This window comes from Bos indicus, chromosome 7, assembly GCF_029378745.1.
Source record: "Bos indicus isolate NIAB-ARS_2022 breed Sahiwal x Tharparkar chromosome 7, NIAB-ARS_B.indTharparkar_mat_pri_1.0, whole genome shotgun sequence".
Taxonomy (NCBI): domain Eukaryota; kingdom Metazoa; phylum Chordata; class Mammalia; order Artiodactyla; family Bovidae; genus Bos; species Bos indicus.
Window position 1 is genome coordinate 61,731,941 of NC_091766.1, and position 24,908 is coordinate 61,756,848.

The following is a 24,908-nucleotide window of genomic DNA, read 5'->3' on the forward strand; positions in this document are numbered from 1 at the left end:
TAAATACAGATGAGGCTGGCTCGCTGGCCACTCATCTCTTGCTGTGTGGCCTAGTTCCTAACAGGCCACAGACCAGTACCAGTCCATGGCTCGGAGGTCAGGGACCCCTAATTTAGCAGATACATGCTGGACATGGGTCCCCAAGATCTGTACTCTCAAACCAGTTCAAACTACTTAAGCCCGCCTGCAGCCTTTGAGCAGCAGTCAGTCACACATACATTTCCTGGTGGGGCAGAACAAAGCTATTTATACCTCTGAACTTCATTTTCATCGCTGTAAAATGGCTTGTGATAATACTGGCTACCTCACCAGGCTGTTGTGAGGATCTGATGAGAGAGGAAGGACGAGAACAAACTTTGTAGGCTGCAAAGTCCCTAAGGAGGTAGGAAGCAGGTATGATTGTGCAGAGCAGACCAGTGCTTTATAACCTCAAAGAGGGTCACCAACTTGGCCTCACCAAATCTGCTGTCCCCTACCCCATGCTGGCAAGAGGTCCAGCGAAGGGAGCAAAGACCCAACTTCCTTTTATGTTTTATCTGTCAGTAGGAACTTACGTGATCAAGGATCCAAGGAGCTACTAGGAGGTGACCATGGCAACACAACAGGGGGATTGGGACTGAGAAGGCCTTTCTCTAAGTCCAGGCTTAGTAATAATGATCAATATTTTTGGTTTTAATTTTTTTAATAGATAGTATATCCATATCTATCCATAATAGATAGTATAACCATGGATATACTTATATGGATAAGTTCAAAACCTTAAACTTATATAAAAAGTAATACATTAAAAGTCTTATTCCCACCCCTGTGGCTGTGTACCCTGCCCAGTTCACCCTACTTCCCAACAGAGACGCACTCTGAAAGGATTTTCAGTGTGTCTTTATGGTAACTAACATCTGTTGCACACTTAACCTCTTCTAGCAAATCTTCTCATACTGTGATATTCTTTTACATAAGTTATCTATTTACTGCTCACAACAACCCTCTGTGGTACAGGTTGACATTATACTCCCATTTCACAGAGGAGGAAACTGAAGCCCAGAGGCTTCCAGTTGTTTTTGTTGCTGAAGCAATTTGACCAAGTTCATTCATTAAACAAAGGGGTCTATCTCCAAAGTGAGGGATCTTAAACCACCCGGCTCTCTGTGACTCACAGGGGCAAGAAGCATGGGCTCTTTCAAGCATCTGAAAGATGAAAGTTGGGCACTTGCATTTTACTGCAGGCACTACTAACTTCAGTCCAAAACCCCGGTATAGAGGAGCCCAGCACTAACGCCTGCCCCCAACCTCTCTGCTCTCTCTTCAGGACCGCCGGGAGAGCTTGCCCACCTCTCCGCCCTGGACGCCCGGCGCATCCCGGCCCCCCAGCAGTCTGGATGGCTGGGTGAGCCCGGGGCCCTGGGAGCCGGGCCGTGGGAGCAGCATGAGCAGCCCCCCGCCGCTGCCACCGCCGCCGCCCATGTCCCCCTCGTGGAGCGAGCGCTCCGTATCCCCGCTGCGATCTGAGACGGAAGTGCGGCCCCCCAGCCGCCAGCTGCAGGCGCTTCTGGCTCGAAACATCATCAACGCGGCCCGGCGCAAGAGCGCCTCCCCGCGGCCAGCGGGCGCCGAGAGCCTCCGGCCCTTCTCCCCGCCGAGGGCGCCGCCGCCGCCGCCACCGCCTCCGCCGCGCATGCGCTCACCGCAGCCTTCCCGTCCCGGTCCAGCCGCGGCCCCCGGGGCCACGTTCGCTCCCATCCCCCGGAGCCCATTGCCTGCACCGCCTAGGCCCTTCCCCTACCGCCGCTCGCCCACAGACTCCGATGTGTCCCTCGACTCCGAGGACTCCGGGGCTAAATCACCCGGCATCCTCGGCTACAACATCTGTCCCCGCGGGTGGAACGGCAGCCTGAGGCTCAAGCGTGGCAACCTCCCCACCGAGGCCTCCTGCACCACCTAATAAGCCTTCCCCGCCCGCACCCCATCCCTGCCCTGGGAGGGCCGAGCGGGAAAAAGTGTCATCGGGCTTGGGAGATCCCAGCACCATGTCCCCAGGGGGTCTGGCTACTTTGACAGCCCCAGAGATCAGGGGTCAGCGGGGGAGAGCTCTGGGCTTGGGGGTGGGGTGATGATCCAAATTTGGGTTCTAGCCCTTGTTCTATCATTCAGTCATTGTGGAAAGACCTTTCCAATGCTCCTCAGCTTTCCCATCTGTTTAACAGAGCTTTGGCCAAGGCGATCTCAAACCTCTAAATTACCCCTTCTATTAATACACACACAAGCAGGGCATTGTATGTATGGCCCCCTAAACTTGCTGCACTGCAGGATTCCATACTCCTCTCCCACCTTTCTGGCTCTGACCTCTGGAGTCTGGCAAATGAGGGGGTGTGTTCCGAGGATCTTATGCCTGAGTTGCCTGTCCAAGTCCTGGCTTGACCATCCACCTCCCTGGCACCAAGTCCCAGGGAGCAGCTGTTTTCCATCCCTTCCCAGACAGGCTCTATTTTTACCATGATGACCTTTAGAGAGGGTCTCCCAGGCCAGCTCAAGGTGTCCGGCTGGCCTCTCTGGAGAGAAGAAGCAGGAAGATTCCTCCTCTCAGATCCCTCTCATGTTTTCCCCGTCCCAGTTCAGACTGCCTGGGACATCTGTAGCCAGAGAAGAGAGTTGTAAAGTGATATTTCCCCCAGGCCCAGAACTTGGGCTTCCAGGAATGCTATAGGTGTCTGCAACTCATCTGTCCCTTCTGGGCCCTTTCATGGCAGACTCTGGGCTCAGAGCTGAGCTAGGGAGAAAACAGTTTGACCTGGAGCTATCTGTTATCCTCTGGCTTTACTTGATAGCCCTGAGTTTGAGGTTGCCCACTTGGAAAGAGGGAGGCAAAGAGTTGTTATGGGCAGTATGCAAGCCATGGCAAGGATGTATAGAAGAGATTCTAGTAGGGAATGATTTGGCTCAGATGACCTCTGAGGGCTCTTCCAGTCCTGAAATGCATTCCATAGTATTAGGAAGGAAGGGAGAGTAAGTAGTAGTGGAGGACTGGCTGGGCAGATGAGTCTGGGTGGGTGAGTGAGGGGTTAGACCAGAGTCTGCCTGTGTTTCTGGTTCCTTAGGAATTACCCCCACTCTTCAGTTTCAGGCTCAGCATCTGTATTGTGCCCAGATGAGTAGGCACTGTTCTGCCTCATCTCCTTCCTGTCACACTCTGGGCTAGCCAGTGTCTGGTGCCCAGTAACACTGGGGAGCCTGGCTGCAGGCCCTAGCCTGCCCCTTAAGCTGTAGTGACTCTGGTTGGGAAGCCTGGAAGGGACACAGGGAGGAATGTGCCTCAGTCCTATAGTTTCCAGAGCTGGCTCGTGGTGCCCTCTAGAGGTTTAAAATATCAGTTTCAGGATCCTAAGTGTGGGGGTGGGGGCTGGAATTGGCTGAGGATCAGAGGTATGTATGTAAGTGAAAGGTTACCAGGATGTTGCCAAAGGTGAGGGACAGAGGGTGATTTTGGGGGTTAGGGGTAGACTTACCCCACCCCTCAAGTTGATACTAGACCTGGAACCCCTTAGTGAGGCTAGGGCAATCTGGGGTCAGGATGGGAGAGAGAATCAGGGTGAGGTGCTTTGGAATAAAGGACTGATCCCAGAGGATTCCTCAGGCCTAAAGACTGGGAACATAGGCTCTGGTGGTAGGAAGTTGAGAGGGTGCTCCAGCTTGTCAGTGATGAGTGATCACATTACTGAAGTCCCCTCCTGCTTCAGGGACCCTTGTAGCATGGGAGGCTGGGGCTAAGGGCCCTTTTTAGAGAAAAGACACCATCAGGTTACGGTTAATGCAATGGCACAGAAAAAGCCACTTCTACCTGCATTTCCCACAGAGAGCCAGCAGGAGGCAGCCTTGGGAAGCTGCAGTTCTGTCTGGCTGTTCTCTCCCTGTCACCGCCTTCTCCCCTAGTCCTCTTCTCTAACCCACTAGAAATTGCCTGGTCCTGCCTTTTGCCTCCTGTAGAATTCAGCTCTGGCCCTCAATAAATGCTTCTTGCATTCTTCTGTCCCTTGTGTCATTTTCAGCTACGTCTAAAGCTCTTCTCTTTCCCCAACCATGGAACAGTCCATGGGCTGTGGGGTGGATGAGAATGTTTGATACACAAGGGATGGGTGCTTGGAGAGTAGCAACCCTGAGGAGAGATGGGGGACAAAGATAACACTCTGGGCCACAGACGAAGTCCCTGGGTTGAAGTTCTCATCTTATCACCTACTAGCTGGGTGACCCTGGGTAAACCCACTCCTTCTCCAGGTCCCAGCATCCCTATCTGTATAATGAATGAGTCAGTTGAGGGGATGTCTCAAGGTGGTATTGCCTGGGCCCTGACCACAAGACACTGTCACTGCAGTGGTCAGGGCCAGGCTGCATCAGGGCCCAGCACTCTAGGGCTGCTTCCTGATGACGGGCTTCAGGCAGGAGGAGGAGCTCCTACAAGAGGTAACATCAGAGTCCAGGCAACCCTAGAGAGCTCAGGACCCACACCATTAGCAGTGCTCCTCTTCTGATGGGGGCGTCCTTTGCAGAGAAGGGCATCATGGCTCTACTCACAGGTGAAGCCAAGCCTGCCCTAGGAACATCCCTCACCTTCCTCTAGCAGAGACAGAGCAAAGGACTCTGAGGATCAGGAAGCTGAGTTCAGGTGATCCAAAGCAGAGTCCAGGCTTCTTAAGAGAGATGCCCTTGGACAATCTATCTGGCACACAGGTACAGGAGATCACTTCCCTGGACCCAGCACATCCCTGCCCGTCCCACCTTTCCCTGGCAGCAGTTAATGCACCTCTGACACAATCTTTATCTTCAGCAGAAACCTCTCCTGAGCGGTGTCCCCATGCCTACTGGTGACTCTGGTGCCCAGACACCTCAAACCAATTTCATTCCAAACTTAACTAAGTATCTGCCCCCCAACCACCGTTGTTTTCCTTGAACGACTCAAGCCAGAAGTGGAAGTGGCTCTTTCCTCATCTCCTGCAGCCAGTCTATCACCACGACCTGATAATTCCCCGAACCCCTCAAGCCCCTCTCCTCCTCTCCATGCCCTCTGTCACCGCCCTGGTCCAGCTACCCACTGGCTCTCGCTTGACCACAGTGAAATCCTCCTGCCTCCAGTCTCGCTCCCGCCAACCCACTTTCCACAGGGCAGCCAGAGATATCTTTGGAAAATGCCATCTGACTGCTCCATTCCACTGCTTTAAACTCCAACAGCCCTTTATAAAACTTTGCTTTTGAAAAGCCTGCTGTGATCTAGCCCCTGCCCACCTGTCTGGCCTCATCTCTCAGCACCACCCCAGCCCCCAGTCCTAGCTGGCCCCTAATATCCTTATACATGATGCAGCCTCGGCCTGCAATTACCCGTGCCCCTCTCTGCCCCGTGAACTCCCACTCATGCCTCGAGGCCCAGCTCAAATGTCTCCTTCTCTGGGAGGCCTTCCCCACCCCCAGGCTGAGCGAGTGGCACCCTCCCCTGGGGCCCTCCCAGAGCATTTCCCATGATGCGCTGCAGAAGCTGTTTACGGGGCTGACACGGGCCTGGCTGAGCTCCTTGAGGACAGAGCCCTGCCTTATTTATTTTCAGTCCATAGAGAGAAGCTCAGAGAATGTGAGAAGGTAGAGGGAGAGAGAGAAGAAGGGAAGAAGGCAGCAGAAGGAAGAAAGGAAGGCAGGAAAGAAGGAAAGGAAAGAACGAGTCAAGCAAAGACATTGGGGGATAATTCATTCAATCACCTACCCACCCATTCCATCACTCATTCAACAAATATCCACCAAGTTCCTACCAGGCCCCACTCTAGGCACTAAGGATATCGTTAGCAAGCTCAGGATACCGGTGACTCACTCTCGGCATTTCCAGGTGACTTTGGTGTGTGCGTGTGTATGTGTGCTGTACGTGTGCATGCAAGGCCTTCTGTGTGCGAGGGCTTGCTGCCGGGGCACCTGTCTTCTCTGGGGCCTGGTGCTTTTAGCATCTGTCCCTGGATCCTATTGCAGCCCGAAATAAGGCTGTGAGCCACCACAAGGCAGGGGCGACTCTCGTCAGCTGAGGCCGGAGCTGGCTGCAAGGCACACCCAGCTCGCCGACCCCCTGCACAGACACTGACCATCGACTCTCAGCTTCCCGAAAGAGGTGTTAATCTGAGGGTCTGACACCCCCTCCTGCCCACTGTGCTTCCGTCTCTCAGGTACCAGGATCCAAGGGGAGCTTGAGGGCTGTGGGGAGTGGGTGGTGGAGAAGAGTAATTCCAGAGCCCCTTCCCCCCACAGCAAAGCAAGGACCCTGCAGAAGGGCCGGGAGTGTGGGGCCTTGTGGAAGCCTGGATCCTAAATTGGGAAGGGAGGGATCCTAACCTCTCAGTTAAACGGGGAGGGGTGGCTAGGATTCCAGCTGGAGGGTAGGTTATGACTCTGCTCAGACTTCAAGATCTTTCAGCAACAGAGGGAACAGGGTCCCTGTCTGTCAAATGAGGGGTCCTTCCCGATGTCTGTAAATTTCTGTAAGGAGAGTATTTGTCAAGAAACAGATTTGGAACTGTGGAATCCTAAGTGGTCACAGTGGAGCATGCTTCACAAGCTCATAGGCCTCACCCCAAATGCATGCACGTGTGCTCATGTTTGCATGCAGCTTTAGGTGGCACAGAGAGACACGGAGCTGGAGAGCTGCTTGCTCACACTTACCAAGGGAGTCAGAGAGACTGATTAGAATCCAGGTTGCCAAGCTCAGCACCCAATGACCTGGGGCCAGGTATGGGTACGGGAGGGGAGATAATGGATGGAGGCAGATTGTTTTTCTAAAAGAAAGAATATAGAAAAACCTGGCAGCAAAGCAGAGGGGCATAGAAGTGGGTAAGGCTGTCAGGAGGCCCAAGGGCTCTGCCTTCTCTCCTGAGGGCAAGATAGGGACTCTCGACTTGGGGCCTACAGGGCTTCTCTGGGGCTTTGGGCCTCATTTTATTTTAAATCACCTCCAAGATTCCTGGGACACACCATAGATGCAAATGGGGGACTGGTGGAGGAGGGAGAGAAGCAGAGCACCATGGAAGGGAGCCGAAGGATGGGGGCTACGAAGGGGCTGATGGCTCTTTCAGCTTCCTTGCACCAGCCTGTGCCCTCAAGCTTCAGAGCTGAATACTGGGGACATGAGAGGCACACCTTGAAGACCCCAGTGCAGCCCCAGCCTAACCGGCCATGCTCCTCTCCCCCAGACTTCAACCTTCAACCTCTTTAAGCCTCTGAGTAGAGCTCACCCGAGTCAGTGGACAACAACAGTCAGACACCCCCACCTCCCCTTCTAATGTCCCAGAAACTACTCTCGATGAGCCTTGTGCTTCCTTAGCAACCTGGAAGCAGATCTGCATGACCTTGAGCATCTCCCTTGCCCTGCATGGACCTCAGCCTCCTCTTTCCCACTTGGACAGCCCTTGCTTGAGACTGGAGTGAGATATGGCTATGTGGGGCTGAGGCTGGGTGGATCAAGGACTAGGAGGAACGGAGGCAGCTGGACCCATCTGTAGGGGTGTCTCCTCCACAGGATGATCCCCAAGGAGCAGAAGGGGCCAGTGATGACTACCACGGGGGACCTCACTGAACCAGGTAAGGCTGCCCCAGCCACTGGGCATCCCTCAGATCCCATCCTTTCTTGGTCCCAGGCTATAGCCACTCAGCCTGCTGGCCTCAGGCCTGGGCAAACAGGTGTGAGTTCCAGGCCAGCCTGTGGAATCTGCCGCCTGGGCTGGGAAGTTTCCCGAAGCATTGGGAGGGGCCTGGCCCTGATTTCGGGGCACACGAGAGCTGAGGTTGAGTGCCATAGACTAGGCCCTGGCCCCACCTGAGTCATTCCCTCAGCCCCAGATTGAGCTCTGAGGGTCCCAGATCGAACCCTACCAATGGCCCAAGCTTCCCACATAATTGCCTGTGCTTTAACTGGGGGTCTCACTGAGCAGCCACAGCACGAGACAAGGGGTCAGGGGAGAGTGGGGCAGTGGGGCAAGAGCAGGCTGCCCAATCTGAGACAAACCATTTCACGTAAAAGCTGATTCATCCAGTGGATAAATCATCTAAAATACATATTTATTAATTTTATAAGACCTCTTCCAGAACTCTTGGCAAAATTTTGGAGTCTTTATTTGGCCTACTTCAGAGCATTTTATGTATTTTAAAAAGAAATTCAGCTAAGTCAGAAGTCTCACACTTTTCTGTGAATCATAGTGACATGGCGCTGTTGCTTAAAAGTACAGATTACTGAGGGAGCGCACAGTTACTGAGGGAGTCAGGGGGCCGATCAGAATCCAGGTTGCCCAGCTCAGTGCCCACCGACCTGGGGCTGGGTATGGGAGGTACAGATAGAAGCAGGTTATTTATCTAAAAGAAGGACTATAGAGAAACCTGGCGGCAAAGCAGAGGGGCACGGAAGTGGGTGAGGCTGTCAGGAGGCTCATCCCAATATCCCCACCCAGGAGTTCTGATCCAGGGGACCTAGGGAGGAGGCCAAGCATTAGCCACTTAGACAAGTACCCGGATGGTTCCCATGCAGGAGAGCAGTGAACCAAGCTCTGATAAATCCCTGCCTAAGGACTTTGCTGCAGTTTTGCCTCCTTAGGTGAGGTGTTCTAAGAACTGTTTCATCATGTGTACAGCTTTATCTGTGAGGCATACTTTTAATCCATTTTGTGTGTTCTTGCCTCCTTTTGATGGTTTCATTTTTTTTTCATTCCATGATTTTCATGCTGAAATATGTAAGCTTTGTGAGATATCGAGGCTCTAAATAGAAGAACCAGGCAAAGCATTTTCTTTTCTTGTCTAATTAGTTACAGACCCCCCAATGTTGATGCACATCATTTATGCCAGACTGGAAATAAGTTTTTTGTTGTTGTTGTTGTTGTTGATTATTGCTAGAGTATTAATTAAGGACAATTTTGAAACTAAAGAAAAGTAGAAAGGGAGAAAAATCGCATGAGCTCATCACCAAAAGACAGCCATTGTAAAATAATAATAAAACACTGTTCTTGTGCACTTACTGTGTCTCAGATATGGTGCTAAGAGCATTTGAACTTTTTGTTATGTATATAACCCTCACAACAACTCTGTAAATTAGATACGATTATGCCCATTTTTTAGATGAGAAAACAGAGACTCAGGAAAGCCAGGAAATCACATCCTCTGTAGATGCAGAACAGATTTGACCCCAGATCTCTTTGTCTCCAAAACTGCTCCTTTACCACATGGTTACATAAATAAAACATTCATTTTATAAAATATTCAGACAAAACAGATATGAATGACTTTGAAAGCGAAAGTTCCTTATAATGAAACCATCTGGAGATAACCATTGTTAACAGATTTGTGTAAATCCTTCTTCTGTTCATATATAAACATTTATATAAGCACATACACACGTGGGCTGAATACTATACATTGTGTTCGTCATCTTAAATTTTTTTTCACTTTGCAGCACACCACATCTTAAATTTTTTTCACTCAGCTACATACCACATCTTAAATTTTTTTCACTTAGCAGCATACCACAGACTTCTTCCCATCTTAGTATAATTTATTTCACCCCTCCCCTCCCCCAGCATATAAGATATTATATATATTTATACACCCTCCCCTGACAAGGAGGCCATGAAGGCTTGACTAAGGTTAGGGGTAGAGCCTGAGGATTCCTGAACAAGTGACTTGTTGAGATTGCACTCCTAGGAGAAGGGAAGTGACAAAAGCAGGACTGGGCAGAGGAAATTGCTAAGGAAGGAAGTGGGTTCCAGAGCATAAATTAATTGCCCTATAGAAATCATCTCAGCTAAAAAAAAAAAGAAAGAAATCATCTCAGCTTTAGCAGGGGGGCTGTTGCAGCCTCTACTCACCGGAGCAGTTCTCTGCAGAGGTGGCCGTTGTGAGCTGTTAGTCACTGATAAAGGGTGTCCAGGCAGCATCCCCTGTAAGACTGATTCCCCGTTTTCATAATCTGACACCTCACTGCAGCAAACATCCTCGTACGTATATCCTTGGGTGTATTTATTCAACTTTTCTCCCCAGGGATGAATGCCTAGAATTAGAATTGCTTAGTCAAAATAGGTTTCATCTATAGCTTTTTTTTTTTTTGTCTTTAAATATTGAGTTCAGTTCATCTGAACAGCAGTTGAGAATATATGTCAGGGGACTTTTATTACATATTTTAGGTATGTATTTAGGTATTACATATTTAGGTCTTTCATCTGTTTAAGACAGAGTGCATTGTCTCGTTTGAAAGAAAACAAAAACAGTGCAAACAATTTCCAGCCCTCCTCCTTTGTATATCCCATAAATAGTCACTGCTCATATTTGGCATGTCTCCTTGCAGATTCAATACATGCATAAGCATATACTTATTTTTTTAAACATATGAGTGGGATCTTAGAATACAAATTCTTCAGAAATTTGCTTTTTTCCCCCCTCTTAATCTATAGTGGATTTCTTTCTGATTCTAATGTGTAGAAGTTTCTTTCTCTACATTTGCTGAAAGAATGAAAAAACCATCAGCCTCCTTTTCCAAAGGCCATTTAGGATTCCGCTGAGTGGGATGAAGCGCCACACTTGCACGGCCCTCAGAGCTGACTGCTGACCACATCCGTCTTCCTCCCCCAGTCACTCTCTCTACTGTTCTCTGGGACAATTTCAGCAACCGCTCTTCTCAAACCTAAAGTACCTCCTCCCCGACTTCCATTCTCAGCTGGTGACCTTGCTTCTTATTTCACTAGAAAAGGAGCCAAAGGAGACTTCTGCAGGCTCCCGCCTCCACATCTGTCCGCTTGTTTGCCTCTGTGTCCCTGTCTCGGTTTTCCTAGCGTGAGAGGTGAACTCTCCGTGCACCTGTCCGAAGCCAACGCTTCTAGCTGGGCGCCAGACACACTCCCTGCTCTCTCCCCCGCTCTAGGACATTCCTTCAGTAATTCTCCTCTTTAAAAACAAGCAAGCAAACAAATCCCTCTTGTTTCCATAGCTGCATCCAGCCGTGGTCCTTCAGAGCACAGCTCCTCAAAGCTGCTATCTTTACTTCCCTCCTCTCTCTCTTTTCAACATTTTATTTAACCAACTTATACACACACACACACCAAAGTAGAGAGTTCAGACCCCCGAGGTCCCCCTTTTATTCTTGGAGTCCAGAACAAATCCCAAGAAACATGTCATTCCACCCCCCCAACCCAAACACTTCACTATGCATCAAAAGTAATAAAAAGCACATTTCCTTACATGTAAAGGTATTAACACACTGACCAAAATGAGCAATACTGATTTAATACTATCTAATAACCAGTCCTGTAGTCAACTTTCTCCAATTTTCTTGTTTGTTCACGGATATCTAAATAAGAGCCACTTTGGATTCTAACATTATCTAGTTTCATGTGTACAACATTATATTTCTACTTCTGTACACACTAGAGCATGAAAAGTGAAAGTGTTAGTCCTGTCCAACTATTTGAGACCCTGTGGGCTGTAGCCCACCAGGCTCCTCTGTCCACAGAATTCTCCAGGCAAGAATACTGAAGTTGATAGCCATTCCCATCTCCAAGGGATCGCCCCAACCCACGAATCACTCTGGTCTCCTTTATTACAGGTAGATTCTTTACCATCTAAGCCACCAGGGAAGCCCATACACTATAGCATGCTCACCACCAAAAGTATGGTTTCTACCTTTCACCACAGTTGACCCCTTTACTCATCTCGTCCTCCCTCTTGGCCCCATTCCCTTCTAGCAACCACTACTCTGTTCTCTGTATCTGCATGTTTGTTGATGTTTGGTTTGATCATTCATGTTGGCTTTTGTTTATGTTTGTTTTTATATTCTGCATGTGAGTGAAATCATATGGTTGTCCTTATCTGACTTATTTCACTTAGCACAGCACCTTCAAGGGCCCTTGTTTTTATTTGGTAGCTATGTCTCTTAAATCTCCCTTAATCTAAATCACCGTCACCCCCTCCTTTTTTTTCCATGTCATTCACTCCTTTGAAGAAACTGGGCCAGATGCTCTGTCCAAGTCCCACATCCTAGATTTGGCTCATTGCTTCCTCACGGTATGGTTAAACTGTTCCTCAGTCCCTTTTCTCTTGAACCTTTTCCAATAAGGCTTTCACACCCAAGTACACCACAGGGACTGCTTTTGTGGAGATTACCAATAATAACCCCGTGTTACTAAATATAATGGTCAATTTTCAGCCCTCCTCTGACTCGACACGTCAGCAACATTTGACTCTGTTGATCAGTTCATTGTCCCTGAAACACTTTCAGCCTTTGGTCCTAGGACACCACAGTCTTTAGATTTCCTCCTGCTTCTCCCCAGGCTCAGGCTGTTTTCATCTCCTCGATCTAAATGTTGGAGGCTCTGAGGCTCAGTCTGTAGATGTTGGAGGCCCCGGGGCTCAGTCTGTAGAGCTCTTATGCATCCTCATAACCTTGGTGATCTCAGCCAGCCTCCAGGCTCAGAATGTCATTTAGAGAGCTGGAACATGAACCCACGTGGATCTGATTTTAGAGATGACACTGCCTACGCTGTCCATACGCATCCCGCTCCTACCAGCGTCCTCATCATCTCCAACACTCCTCTGTTCCCAAAGTCCCCCTTTGTTGGGCCAGCATGAAATGTGCATTTTGCTGGTGGGGAAGCACAAAGGATATGGATAGGCCCCCAAATTACTGACAGTCATCAGCCCCGAAATCCTCCTACATGGCTGTAATGACTGGTCCTAACCATGAGGAAAGAAATCAACAGAAAACTCTTCACTGAAAAACGACGATAGCAAATACCATTTGTATACTCCCAATGTCCCAGTTTTTACATCCAAGTCAGTTTTCTCCCACAAACATTGGACTCATAAATCCAGCTCCCTCCTCAGCATCTCCAATGGGATGCCTACAAGACTCTTCACACCTTATTCTCAGTTTTGGAGACCATTAGAGGAGTTTGAATATGGGTTAGGCATTATATTGATATAAAACAAAAATTCATTCACTTGAAAAGGAAGAGAGCTTTGAATAAAAGCAAGTTACAAAGAAGCTATGTTATGATTTCATTTTGGTTAAAAAATAACATGAATATATGGTCAATTAAGAAGATGGGGGGCTTCCCTTGTGGTTCAGTTGGTAAAGAATCTGCCCGCAATGTGGGAGACCTGGGTTCAATCCCTGGGTTGGGAAGATTCCCTGGAGAAGGGAAAGGCTCCCCACTCCAGTATTCTGGCCTGGAGAATCCCAAGGACAGAGGAACCTAGCAGGCTACAGTCCTGCTAGGACTATACTCTGGACTGTATAGTCCATGGGGTCGCAAAGAGTCGGACACGACCGAGTGACCCTCACTTCACTTCACGAAGACAGGAAAGGCATACACACTAACGGGTTAGGGGTGGTAATCTCTGGATGGTAGAAAATGGTGTTCTTCTTTCCTTTTTCTCTTATGTCTATATTTTCTAACTCTCTTCAATGTACACATATGCTGTTTTGGTGGCGCTAATGGTAAAGAATCCACCTGCGAGTGCAGGAGATGTAAGAGATGCGAATTCGATCCCTGGGCTGGGAAGGTCCCCTGGAGGAAGGCATGGCAACCTACTCTAGTATTCTTGCCTGGAGAATCCAATGGAGAGAGGAGCCTAGCAGGCTACAGTCCATATAGTCGCAAAGAGTTGGACACTACTAAGCAACTTAGCATGTACACACAGCACATCATGATAAAAGGCTATTTTAAAATGAAAAGAAGACATGTCTAGACCTGAATGCTTGAGAGCGGCTGCTGCATCCTCCCAGCAGCTCAGGCCAGAAACCTTGCCATCACCTCCACTCCTCTGTCTCTCTCTCACATCCCACCCCAAGGGCCTTCCTTCAGAAGATACCTAGAATCTGATAATTTCTCATCACTTCCACAATTATGGGCACAGAGCTGCACAGGAAATTCAGGGACTAAATACACCTGGCAAAAGAATATCTGAAATGATGCTTGATTTCAGCATCAGTTCAGTTCAGTCGCTCAGTCATGACTCTTTGCGACCTCACGAATCGCAGCACGCCAGGCCTCTCTGTCCATCACCAACTCCCGGAGTTCACTCAGACTCACGTCCATCGAGTCAGTGATGCCATCCAGCCATCTCATCCTCTGTCGTCCCCTTCTCCTCCTGCCCCCAATCCCTCCCAGCATCAGAGTCTTTTCCAATGAGTCAACTCTTCGCATGAGGTGGCCAAAGTACTGGAGTTTCAGCTTTAGCATCATTCCTTCCAAAGAAATCCCAGGGCTGATCTCCTTCAGAATGGACTGGTTGGATCTCCTTGCAGTCCAAGGGACTCTCAAGAGTCTTCTCCAACACCACAGTTCAAAAGCATCAATTTTTCGGCACTCAGCCTTCTTCACAGTCCAACTCTCACATCCATACATGACCACAGGAAAAATCATAGCCTTGACTAGATGGACCTTTGTTGGCAAAGTAACGTCTCTGCTTTTCAATATGCTATCTAGGTTGGTCATAACTTTCCTTCCAAGGAGTAAGCGTCTTTTAATTTCATGGCTGTAGTCACCATCTGCAGTGATTTTGGAGCCCCCCAAAATAAAGTCTGACACTGTTTCCACTGTTTCCCCATCTATTTCCCATGAAGTGATGGGACCAGATGCCATGATCTTAGTTTTCTGAATGTTGAGCTTTAAGCCAACTTTTTCAATCTCCACTTTCACCTTCATCAAACACAGGCAAATCACACTCAGAGGAGTCATCTCAGCCCATTGGCTGGGCAAAGAATCCACAGAATGACACCCAGTGTCAGCAAGCATAGGGAGAAACTGACATACTTGTACATAACGGACAGTGCTGTGAAGAGGTCCCCTTAGAGCCAGCAGCCAGAGTATCCTGAAGGTTTGGTGGTAAGAGCTCTCTCTCTCCTCTCCTGCAGTTCCTTTGCTGGACCTGGGCAAGAAACTGAGCGTGCCCCAGGACTTGATGATGGAGGAGCTATCGCTTCGTAACAACAGAGGGTCCCTCCTCTTCCAGAAGAGACAGCGCCGCGTGCAGAAATTCACCTTTGAGTTTGCAGCCAGCCCTCGTGCTGTAAGCTCCCACTGCACTCACAGGGAAACTGAGGGCCAGTCATTAGCCTAGAGCCAAACGACAAGCCAAGTGAGAACATCTGGCCTCTACAGGGGCCCCTCAAGTCCAACTAGGGGATGACTGTGGCGTCGCCATCAGACTGACGCCTGCCCTGCTCTGTGATCTTAGAAGAGTTAGCTCTTCAGGCATGTCTCCCCAGACACGAAACATAAAGTGGGTTGGACAGGGTGAGCCATGGAGTGAAGGGACCCTGGCTCCTGTGAAAAGTGCCGAAGGACAGTCAGGTGTTCTGGGCTGAATGTGCAGCAAGCAGGATTTAGATTAGACTTGAGCTTGATTTAAGATGGAAAATACAGAACACCTCTCTCTTCTTCCCACTGGAAGAAGGTAAAGTCATCTAAAGAATGGGGCTTCCCTGGTGGCTCAGTGGTAAAGAGCCCACCTGCCCATGTAGGTAACAGTTCGATCTCTGGATCAGGAAGATCCCTTGGAGAGGGAAATGGCAACCCACTCCAGTATTCTTGCCTGGGAAATCGCATGGACAGAGGAACCTGGTGGGCTACAGTCCATGGCTCGCAAGAGAGTTAAGACATGACTTAGTGACTAAACAACAGCAAAGAAAGGAAACAAGAATGACCTGCCCTTAGACTTCAGAGAGACAGCAGGCAGTCTCAAGTACTTCTGATGAACTCAGGGCCTGCCATCCTGCTCCACTCAATTTCTGGATAAAACAGGAGGGGGCACCATGTGGCAGAATAACAAAAATGACAAAACATCTACCTTTGCTATGTGCTTACGACAGTGCTAGCTAAGCCGTGTGCACGTGTCGTCTCGTTTAATGATCAGAGAGTGACAGTATCATCATCATGCCCACTCTATACAGAGAAGGAAACTGAGGCTCAGGGAGGTTAACAGAAGTCCAGGGGCAATACAACAATAGCCGCTAACATATATAAGAGCACTTCTCTGTTCCAGGGTCTAGAGCTCTACATTATGAACTCATTACCCCAACATCCCTGGGAGGTGGGCTCTAGGATTATGCCCCTCCCCACCCCCTGCCTTTTTCAGGGGAGGCAGAACCCTGGTGAGCCTACCTGTGGTTTACTTGCCGCCCACCTCCCAACCCCACAGGTCGTGGCAGGAAGTGCAAAGGAGAAGGTGACAGGAACAGCAGAACCTGGGATGGTGAGTGTGGACAGAGATTCCCCCAAGGAGGGAAAGCCCGGGGGAAGGGGTTTCTGAGCTTTTACTCCTGTGCCCAGGTTGCCAACAGCCATGAGGGGCAGAACTACCGCTCTGAGCTCCACATCTATCCAGCCTCTCACGGGGGCCCTGGGGATGCTGAGTCCATGGCCTCCCGGCTGGTGAGCACCTACAACCCCAGCGCCCTGGCACCAGGTAAGTGGCCTCCCCACGTCCCAGGACCAGGACTGGAGGATCAGAACATGGGTGTGTTCCCTGTTGGGGCAGGAATAGCACCCAGAGAGTATCTAGTCCATCTCCTTACACACACACACACCCCTCTCTGCAGATAGAGCACAAGCCCAGAGAGGCGCAGCTGTGTCAGGCCACAGAGCGTGCCAGAGATGAGCCAAGACTAGAGTCTCTGCCCCAACTTGCACTTCCCCTGCTCCATCCTCCCCATTTCCAGGGATGGGAAAGGGTCCTCTTTTCTGCAGCGAGTTTGGCATCACATTCCACTCCCTCCCTTGACTTCCCTTTCTAGGTCCTTCCTTCCCATCCCCAGGTGGGGTGTGGGGGCCAAAGGAGAAGGGAACTCAGGCAGCCCACTCGCCTGCCTCCCACATGCCATACTCCACCCCTAGGTTATGCTGAGCCACTGAAGGGCATTCCACCCGAGAAGTTCAACCACACAGCCATCCCCAAGGGCTACCGCTGCCCGTGGCAGGAGTTCATCAGCTACCGGGACTACCTGGGCGAGGGCGGAAGTCACACCCCCAGTCTGGCGGAGTATCGAAATTTCAACAAGTAAGACAAGGTGGGGCTGCTCAGGGAGAGACCTGGGAGGAGGATGCACTGGAGCCAGTCACAACCACAGCAGCAGCTGCATTTCCTGAGCACTTTCTACATGCCAGGCTCTACCCCAATGCCTTGTATACATTTATTGAGTTCTGCTAAAACACAATATAACTCTTGTGCCTTAGCACTTAGTAGGTGCTCAGTAAATGCACAGGGAATGAATGGGTGTATGTGGTACACATCTTGTTGGATCCTGCTTCACAACAGGGTGGAGCAGGTGCTACAATTTTTCCCATTCTGCTGGAGAAGAGGATTATCAACAATCTGCCCAAAGTCACACGGCAAGAAAGCAATGGCAGGGCTGGGATCCACATCGGGTTTGTCAGACTCCAGAGCCCAGTTTCTTGTTCTTCATCACTGCTGTGTGCCGCCTCCTCAATGGATGTGGAAGTGAGAGTCCTTCCCTGGGTGGGGGCCCCAGATCTCACCAGTCCTAGGCCACTTCAGCCTTTCCCTTTCATCAGTGGTCTGGAAGAGGCCTAGAAAGTGACCTTGAGGTTGCACCACTGTGGGAAGTGGCAGTGAAATGTTGGACACCAGAGGTGAGAACAATAGTAAGTGGCTCATAGTGTTTAGAGCGTGGGGCTTCATCAAGGGCTTAATGCAATCTCTACCCCTGGCTGTGTGACCTTGGGCGAATGGCTTAACCTCTCTGGGTCTCCAATTCCCACCTGTAAAAGGAGACTCTTATAGTATTAATACCTACTTCATAAAATGGTTGTGAGGGTTGCATGAGAGGCCATGGGTAAAGTTTCTGGAAAGTGAGAATCTCTCAAAAAATGGTAGCTTCTATTATTACTATTTACAGGTTATTATTATTTTCAGGGGAGAATTTGAAAGGGATAAATTTAATGTTCCACTCTAGGGGCCTGAAAACAAATTCCAGCAGGCAGGATGGGAGCCTGGCGCTGGAGGAAGGCGTGGGGCTGGGGGATGCATTTCAAATGCAATTGGCTTCCTTACTCTGCTGCTATTTATGAGAAATTCTCTGCTGGCTTGGGCTGCATTAAGTGAGAAAGTGGAGGGTCCACAGAGAGGAGGCCACAGCCCAGCTCTTCTGGCACCTGCTCAGACCACATGTGGAGACTATCTGCCTGGCTTGGCCTTGAGACCAGGTCCCCTAAGGAAGGGTTGAAGGAACCGGGGTGATGGGCCTTGAGAAGAGAGTGCTCTGGAGGGATGTGACTGCCCTCAAACAGCTGAGAGCATGGGAGGACCATGATGGGAAGAACAGGGTCCAACAGGCATCGTGTGAATCACAAGCTATTGGCAGAGGATTGGGGATTTCCTGCCAGGAAGGACTGGGCTGCTGCTTCTCCCGGGGCCCTCCAGCCCTGCCTGTCTAGCTATTTAAAACCCTCAGCAGACATCAGTGCTAGCAGGCAGCTTCCAGGCTGGCCAGGGCAGGCTGTGGCCCCACCGATCTCACGCTATGACGAGCTGAGGCATGTTCCCACCAAAAGAAGGGGGGTTCTTAAGGAGCCTCAAGGCCAGACCCTTCCTGGCGCAGAAGAGGCAACTGAGGTAGAGAGGGAAGGGACAGCAGTGTTGGCAGTCAAGCTGTGCTCAGCATCCACGGCCCAACCGTGAGCTCTGCGCAGCTTGGAAGCGGCCTGGCCTGCTCCTGTGGGGCCCGGCTGTTGCCACCACCGCTGGGGTGGTCCAGGCAGAAACACTGTCCTGGCTGGAACCTGGCTCCTGGCTCAGGAATGGTCCCAAGCTGCAGGGAAAACACTACATGAGCAATGCTCTTTGTTCTCTTAAAAGTAAAAAATAGTTTGAAAATCATGTATTTATATTATCTTAAAAAAAAACACACACACAACCCTGCTGCTGCTAAGTCGCTTCAGTCGTGTCCGACTCATTCTGTGCGATCCCATAGACGGCAGCCCACCAGGCTCCGCCGACCCTGGGATTCTCCCATCAAGAACACTGGAGTGGGTTGCCATTTCCTTCTCCAGTGCATGAAAGTGAAACGTGAAAGTGAAGTCGCTCGGTCGTGTGCGACTCTTAGCAGCCCCATGGACTGCAGCCCACCAGGCTCCTCCGTCCATGGGATTTTCCAGGCAAGAGTACTGGAGTGGGGTGCCATCGCCTTCTCACGTACAACCCTAGGCAACTACAAATGAAAGTAGGGCCCTTTGTTCCCCATCCTCCAATCCCGAGTCTCTTCCCAAAAGTAGCACTGTTGTCAGGTCGGTGTGTGTTCTCAGAGCATCTACATACCTATGGGGATGTAGCGTTGTTTGGTTTGCATGTGTATGTGTGTCTTTTGATATTTTGAATCTCATCCTATAACTTGCTTTTTTCACTCAACATTATGCTTTTGAAATCTCTTAGTATCTATAGCTCTGTTCATTCCTTTTAAGCTGTTACATAGTACTCTGCCATGAATATATCGATCTTATCCATTGTTCTGCCAGTGGGCATATGGCTTGTCTCTGGTTTGTCACTAATCACTGCTCATATCTGCTTCCTTGTGCATATGTGCATGCACTTCCTAAGCCATATGCTTATAGGTAGAGTTGCTGGTTGACAGAATTTGCACATTCTCAGGTTTAAAGGATCCTGCCAAATTGCCCTGCAAGGTAGCTGCACCAGTTCACCCTCCAGCCAGCAGTATATGAGTGAGAATCTCTCCACCATTCACTAACTTTGGCCCGTTACCAAATCACTTATTCTTGTCAGTATTGTGGGTGAGAAATGGCATGTCCTGGTTGTAATCTGCATTCTCTGATTCTGAATGTTCTTTCTAACTCTCCTTTCTCTCTCCAGTTTGTGATATATTTTTGTAAGGGGAGATGTCAAAAGGAAGGAAAAACCAGATTCCAATTCTTCCCCCTTCTGGACTTTACTTAAGGGGAGCTGAGAGTTTTGCTAGGACAGGCCAATTTTCACTCTGAAAACATCATTCTTATTAATATTTACAAACAACGAGCCATCCTGACTAGGGGCAGATTTGGGACTGGGCAAAGCTGGAGAAACCTGTTAAAGATAGTATAAAATCTTTTGCTGAGTAACAGAGAAACGGAGGCCCAGAGAGGCGGGGAGGGGGCCACACGCGGTGACCCCTATGTCTGTTCTGCCACCCCGCTCCCACTCAGCCTCTCCTGCCGCTCTTCTCTCCCCAGGACCCCGATGCCCTTTGGAGGACCCCTGGTGGGAGAAACCCTTCCGAGGGCAGGCACTCCCTTCGTTCCGGAGCTCACCAGTGGTTTGGAACTCCTTCGCCTCAGGCCCAGCTTCAACAGAGTGGCCCAGGGCTGGGTCCGCAACCTCCCAGAGTCTGAGGAGCTGTAGCTCCAGCACCTTCACTTCCCTCATCTCAGAGTTCGAATAACACCTGGAGCCAAGATTTGTGGCCAGCACTTCAGTTTACAAAGGGCCATCGCACACAAAACCTTACTGCAAATGGCCTCAAAGTCACAAAGTTCAGCAGTTCCCAATGTGGCATGCTTCAAAATCACCTGGGGGTATTTTCCTACAGGTTTCTGACCTGCCCAAACCTGCAGCATCAGAATCCCCTGAGCAGAGGATCTCTATTAGTAACTCGCACTCCGAGCTGATTCCAAGAAAACTGGTCCCTGGTTTGTGTCTTTAGGAATCGAAGCCTCCAGTGACTTCACATCCAGCCTCCACTCTCTCCTGCTCCTGTACTCTAGCTTAGTTTCCCCCAGTGACAGGGAGCCCACTAGCTGCCTATTTACCTGTGAAGCACTCTGATAATTTGTTTTTCCTTTTACTGAGACACAGATGGTCTTTATCTATTCACGCTGCTAACATTTACTAGCACCAACTGTGTGTTAGTTGCTGTGCCAGCCATAGGGAGAAGGTGGGGAATAAGCCCAGGCCCTAGCCTAGAAAGAGGGAGGAAAAGACAGTAGCGAAGACAGATTTGTAAAGTGGTAAATCACCTTAATGCTCCCTAAAGCACACTGACAACTGAGGAACCATGTGAAGCAGAGGGGGGGGTCTCTAACCCTGGATGTGGGGTGGGGACTCTGGAAGGTGTCCCAGAGGATTTGAGTAGGGCCTTGAAGGACTGAAGGGAGGGGGTGTGACAGGGAGATTGTGGAGATGAAGGCATTTCTGGCAAGTGGGTGGTGAGTGCAAGGGTGCGGAATTGTCACGAGTACCGGTGTGAAGAAGGGGGACGGCACTGTCAGAGAAGGCGGTGAGTCCTCAGCGGGGCGGAGTGGGGTGGGCTGCACTAAGGAGATGGGGAAGTTATTAAGCTGGGGAGTGAGGGGTCTCGCTGGTTGCTGTGTGGGGCACAGACTGGAGAGGAGCAAGGCCAGATGCCGGGAACCCTTCAAGGAACGAGGCCTATGGGGCCTAGGGAGACAGCCATGGGGTCAAAGGAAGGAGCACCCCTCAGCACCCTCCAGGGCAGATGCAGAGTGGGGTGCTTACAAGGACGACTCCCTTCCACCCGCTTCCACTCACCATTTGGAGCAGACCCCAGGCTTGATCTCGTTGTAATGCCCACCAGGCGTAGTTCGGCCTCTGCGCAGGCTCCTTGGAAAGACGGGAAGGGAGCGCCTCCCTGCGGGTGTGGGTGGTGGTGCTGATGGTGGTTGCTTTTTACTGGGTGCCTCGGTACTCGTGCTGGTAGCAGGCGTTCTGGATCCCCCATTTCTAATTTTCAGTACAACCTTGAGACAAAGGCGTGGTCTCGCCTTACAGATGTGGCTATCCAGACCTAAGAAGGGGAAGTGACTTGTCTGGGGACAAAGCCAAAGTGGGGATCTGTCCAATTCCAGTGAATATCACTCCACTGGGTGGCCAAGTCAGTGCCCGTTCAGTCTGGAATCACCTAATCCTGGTGTCATGCTTTTAGAGCTTAAGAGTGCAGGCTGGGCATCAGACTGGATGGGGTGGGTTCTAGTGCCACCACTAGCTGTGGGAACTCGAGCAAGTCATTTCTCACCTGTGGGCCTCTGTTTCTCCACTTGTAAGATGAGGACAAGAGTACAAGACCCTGCATAGGGTTTTGTGACCATAGTGATGGACACACAGGTAATAAGCAGTCAGATTTTAGGCAACTACTGCTCTTGGCTGGATACGATGTTCCTGCAGTGAATGCACCTTGACAAGTAGGCTCATGGAAATGTCACTGGAGGTCAGTTAGGCTGAAACCTGAAGGAGAGCCTCCGATGACCATAGGGCTCCCTTTGGACATGACTTACTCCTTTCCCCGCTGCCTCCCTCTGCCTCCTCCCTGACTCCCTCTCCTGGGGAGAGGAGAAGGCCACAAATCTAGCTGATTCCCAGGTGTGCATGCTAGAAATCTAGCTGGTTTCCAGAAATAGAAAGAAAATGGCTGCATCTTCCTTCTGCTCCGGAGGAGTTTCTCTGTGCCCCACCCAGTCTTAAGGGGCCAACAGCTGATTTAGATTTACTTGCAATTGATGTGCTGTCTTGAATGTGGGGGCTGCCATTTAAAGCTGTGTTTCTATGAACTGAAAGCCAACCGTTAAAGTGTCTGAAACAAGGAAGAGAGGATATAGACTGTCTTGGGTTGGCTCTGCTGTGCTCTGAGGGTAATGTTAGCCAGCGGGTATGAAAGAGAAGCTTGCTGCACCCCAGAGTAAATCCTCATTCCTTGTTTTTTCTGAGGTGTTAAAAAAAAAAAAAGGACTGCTTATTGTAAAAGTAAATAAATAAATGAAGTAGTAAAATGTGAAGGTATCGGTCCATAGAGCTTCTCCCATACACAAACGGAGCCCTTCCCTCCTTCCTGCTTTCTGCCCCATTCCCATACATACACCAGAGGTAACCACTGCTAATTGTTTGGTCCCCTTAGAATTCTAGACTTAACTGAATAAAGACGTACATGTATATAGATGCATAAGTACAGAGACATGTCTTTCTTTTAATGGGATCATACAGTATTTGTTGTTCTGTATTTTGCTTCTTTATTCAACAAGTAAAATTTGGATCCTGAAAAAGCAGGCCATTAACCTTTCATGTAATTTGGGAGCCTAGTATGCCCTTCCCATAAATTCTGTACTTTTGCCTGCTTTTGTTCTTTACGTGAATGAAGTCGTACAGTGATATAGAAATGAAAGGGGCTGACAGTAACCCAAACACTGGGACAACGGGCAGCAGACATGGCAGCAGTGGCCATGAATGCACTGCGGTGACACGACACGGAGGCGTCTCAGCAACAAAACTGAGCAAAGGCAGGCAGGCGCGCAAAACATGTTTACTGACGCAAGGAGGGGTTTAATATGAAATCAGGACTTTTGTGATTGTGAAGGGACATAATGCCCCTTCTGGGGAAAGCTGGACAGTTTCTATTTCCAGATATATGTGATTGTTATACAGATATCCACTTAAAACATTTAATTTAGTTGTGCATCTGTTGTTTACGCACTTTTTTGGTACATGAGTTACATTTTACCAAAACGATCCCTCCTTTTAAAAAAGTTAGTGGACACGGGAATCCCCTGGCGGTCCAGTGTTAGCACTCAGCGCTGTCACTGCTGAGGGCCCAGGTTCCCTCCCTGGTCAGGGGACTAAGACCCTACAACTGTGGAGTGTGGCCAAAATAAATAAATGATAAAATAAATTAAAAAGTTAATGGGTAGATTGATTGTCCAGCATTACTAACAAGAGTTCCAGAAGGAGTTTTGAATGACTTGGGATTCTCCGGATTTGATCAGAGACATAAACTCACATAATCTTCACCCCGTCATGAGAAGGATAAACTAAAGCCACACTTAGGAACCATGGCAGTGAACACTCACAGAACCCCAAAGTCACAAAGATACTTTGGAGGCTCCAGACAAAAAAGGTCGACAGCAATAATGGAAAAACATCTTCAAGAAGTGAGAGCAGAGACTTTCCTGGTGGTTCAGTGGTTACGACTCTGTGCTTCCACTGCGTGGGGCGAGGGTTCGACCCCTGGTGGGAAACTAAGATCCTGCAAGCTGTGTGCCACAGCAAAAAAAAAAAAAAGTTAACTTTCAGAGAAATAAATAGGAAGAGAGTTTTCATTAATCTCCAAGATAACTATAAAAGAACATTTTTTGGGCAAGATCCATAGAGAAAGCATAGAATGTAAGGAGCAATGATGAGCAGAGAAATCAATTCAACAGAGAGCAGGAAGAGTTAAAAAAAAAAGCGAAGGCACATAAAGTGGTATAAATACATTTAAATATATCAGTTATCACAATAAATACACATAGATAAGACTCACCAGTTTAAAGACAGAAACTCACAAATTGGATAAAAAGTAATTCTAGCTCTATGCTGTTCACAAAGCAGCACTCCTGAAAATATGACACAAAAATAAAATAAATGGAAAAGGATAATCCAGTTAAATATTATCCCAAAGAAATGTGCTCTAGCCATATTAACATCAGACAAAGGAGACTTCTGGCAAAAAAAAAAAAAGGATTATTGTGATAAATACCCTTATATAATACACTAAACCCATAATCACAGTGGAAGGTTTAACACATTTCTTTCAATTGTTGACTGCTTGGCAGACAAATAATGGATATGGATATAAAAATTTTGAACAATAAAATGAAGTGTAGAATCCTGCCTCATTAAATTAGACAATACTCATTATTTTCAACTACCTATGAAACACTTTAAAAAGTGAATACATAAAATTAAAACTTTTGTGCATCAAAAAACAGTCAAGAGAGTGAAGACAACCCATAGGAGATTATAACTGAAAGAATAAGGTAAATATTCGTGAATTCAGTGATATAATGAAGTGACTGAATAAACAAATACATGAGGGGAAAGGACAGATCTTCCTTCCCTACAAAAGACTTACAAATAATACA

The 24,908-nt window shown here is 49.0% G+C and overlaps 2 protein-coding genes across 7 annotated transcripts in view; both read left to right on the forward strand.

Moving 5' to 3' along the window:
- The window catches only part of SYNPO (synaptopodin), a 38,506-nt gene extending 34,487 nt beyond the window's left edge, over window positions 1–4,019 (forward strand). For all 3 annotated transcript variants that reach the window (XM_070793857.1, XM_070793858.1, XM_070793860.1), the window contains exon 3: window positions 1,307–4,019. In XM_070793857.1, the coding sequence (XP_070649958.1) occupies window positions 1,307–1,939 (633 nt within the window). In that variant the 3' untranslated portion in view covers window positions 1,940–4,019. The remainder of the gene's footprint in view (window positions 1–1,306) is intronic.
- A 1,533-nt stretch (window positions 4,020–5,552) lies between these two features.
- Window positions 5,553–22,957, forward strand: MYOZ3 (myozenin 3). 4 transcript variants are annotated; one of them, XM_070793864.1, is made up of 7 exons: window positions 5,553–5,860; window positions 7,518–7,596; window positions 14,909–15,063; window positions 16,195–16,248; window positions 16,326–16,461; window positions 16,890–17,052; window positions 20,235–22,957. In XM_070793864.1, exons 2-7 carry the CDS (start codon window positions 7,536–7,538, stop codon window positions 20,401–20,403), a joined length of 738 nt encoding a protein of 245 aa, XP_070649965.1. In that variant the 5' UTR covers window positions 5,553–5,860; window positions 7,518–7,535; the 3' UTR covers window positions 20,404–22,957. The 4 variants fall into 4 exon arrangements, with proteins under 4 accessions (XP_070649965.1, XP_070649963.1, XP_070649964.1 ...); XM_070793862.1 differs by having other exon boundaries at window positions 5,555–5,860; window positions 7,535–7,596; XM_070793863.1 differs by lacking the exon at window positions 5,553–5,860 and adding an exon at window positions 5,890–6,188.
- The last annotated feature ends 1,951 nt before the right edge of the window (window positions 22,958–24,908 follow it).

Excerpts from the sequence above, each read along its gene's own strand:
- MYOZ3 (XM_070793864.1), top strand. The coding sequence starts at position 7,536 with ATGATCCCCAAGGAGCAGAAGGGGCCAGTGATGACTACCACGGGGGAC. Across the intron at positions 7,597-14,908 it reads GGGGGACCTCACTGAACCAG|TTCCTTTGCTGGACCTGGGC; the intron begins GTAAGGCTGCCC and ends CCTCTCCTGCAG. Across the intron at positions 16,462-16,889 it reads CCCCAGCGCCCTGGCACCAG|GTTATGCTGAGCCACTGAAG; the intron begins GTAAGTGGCCTC and ends CTCCACCCCTAG.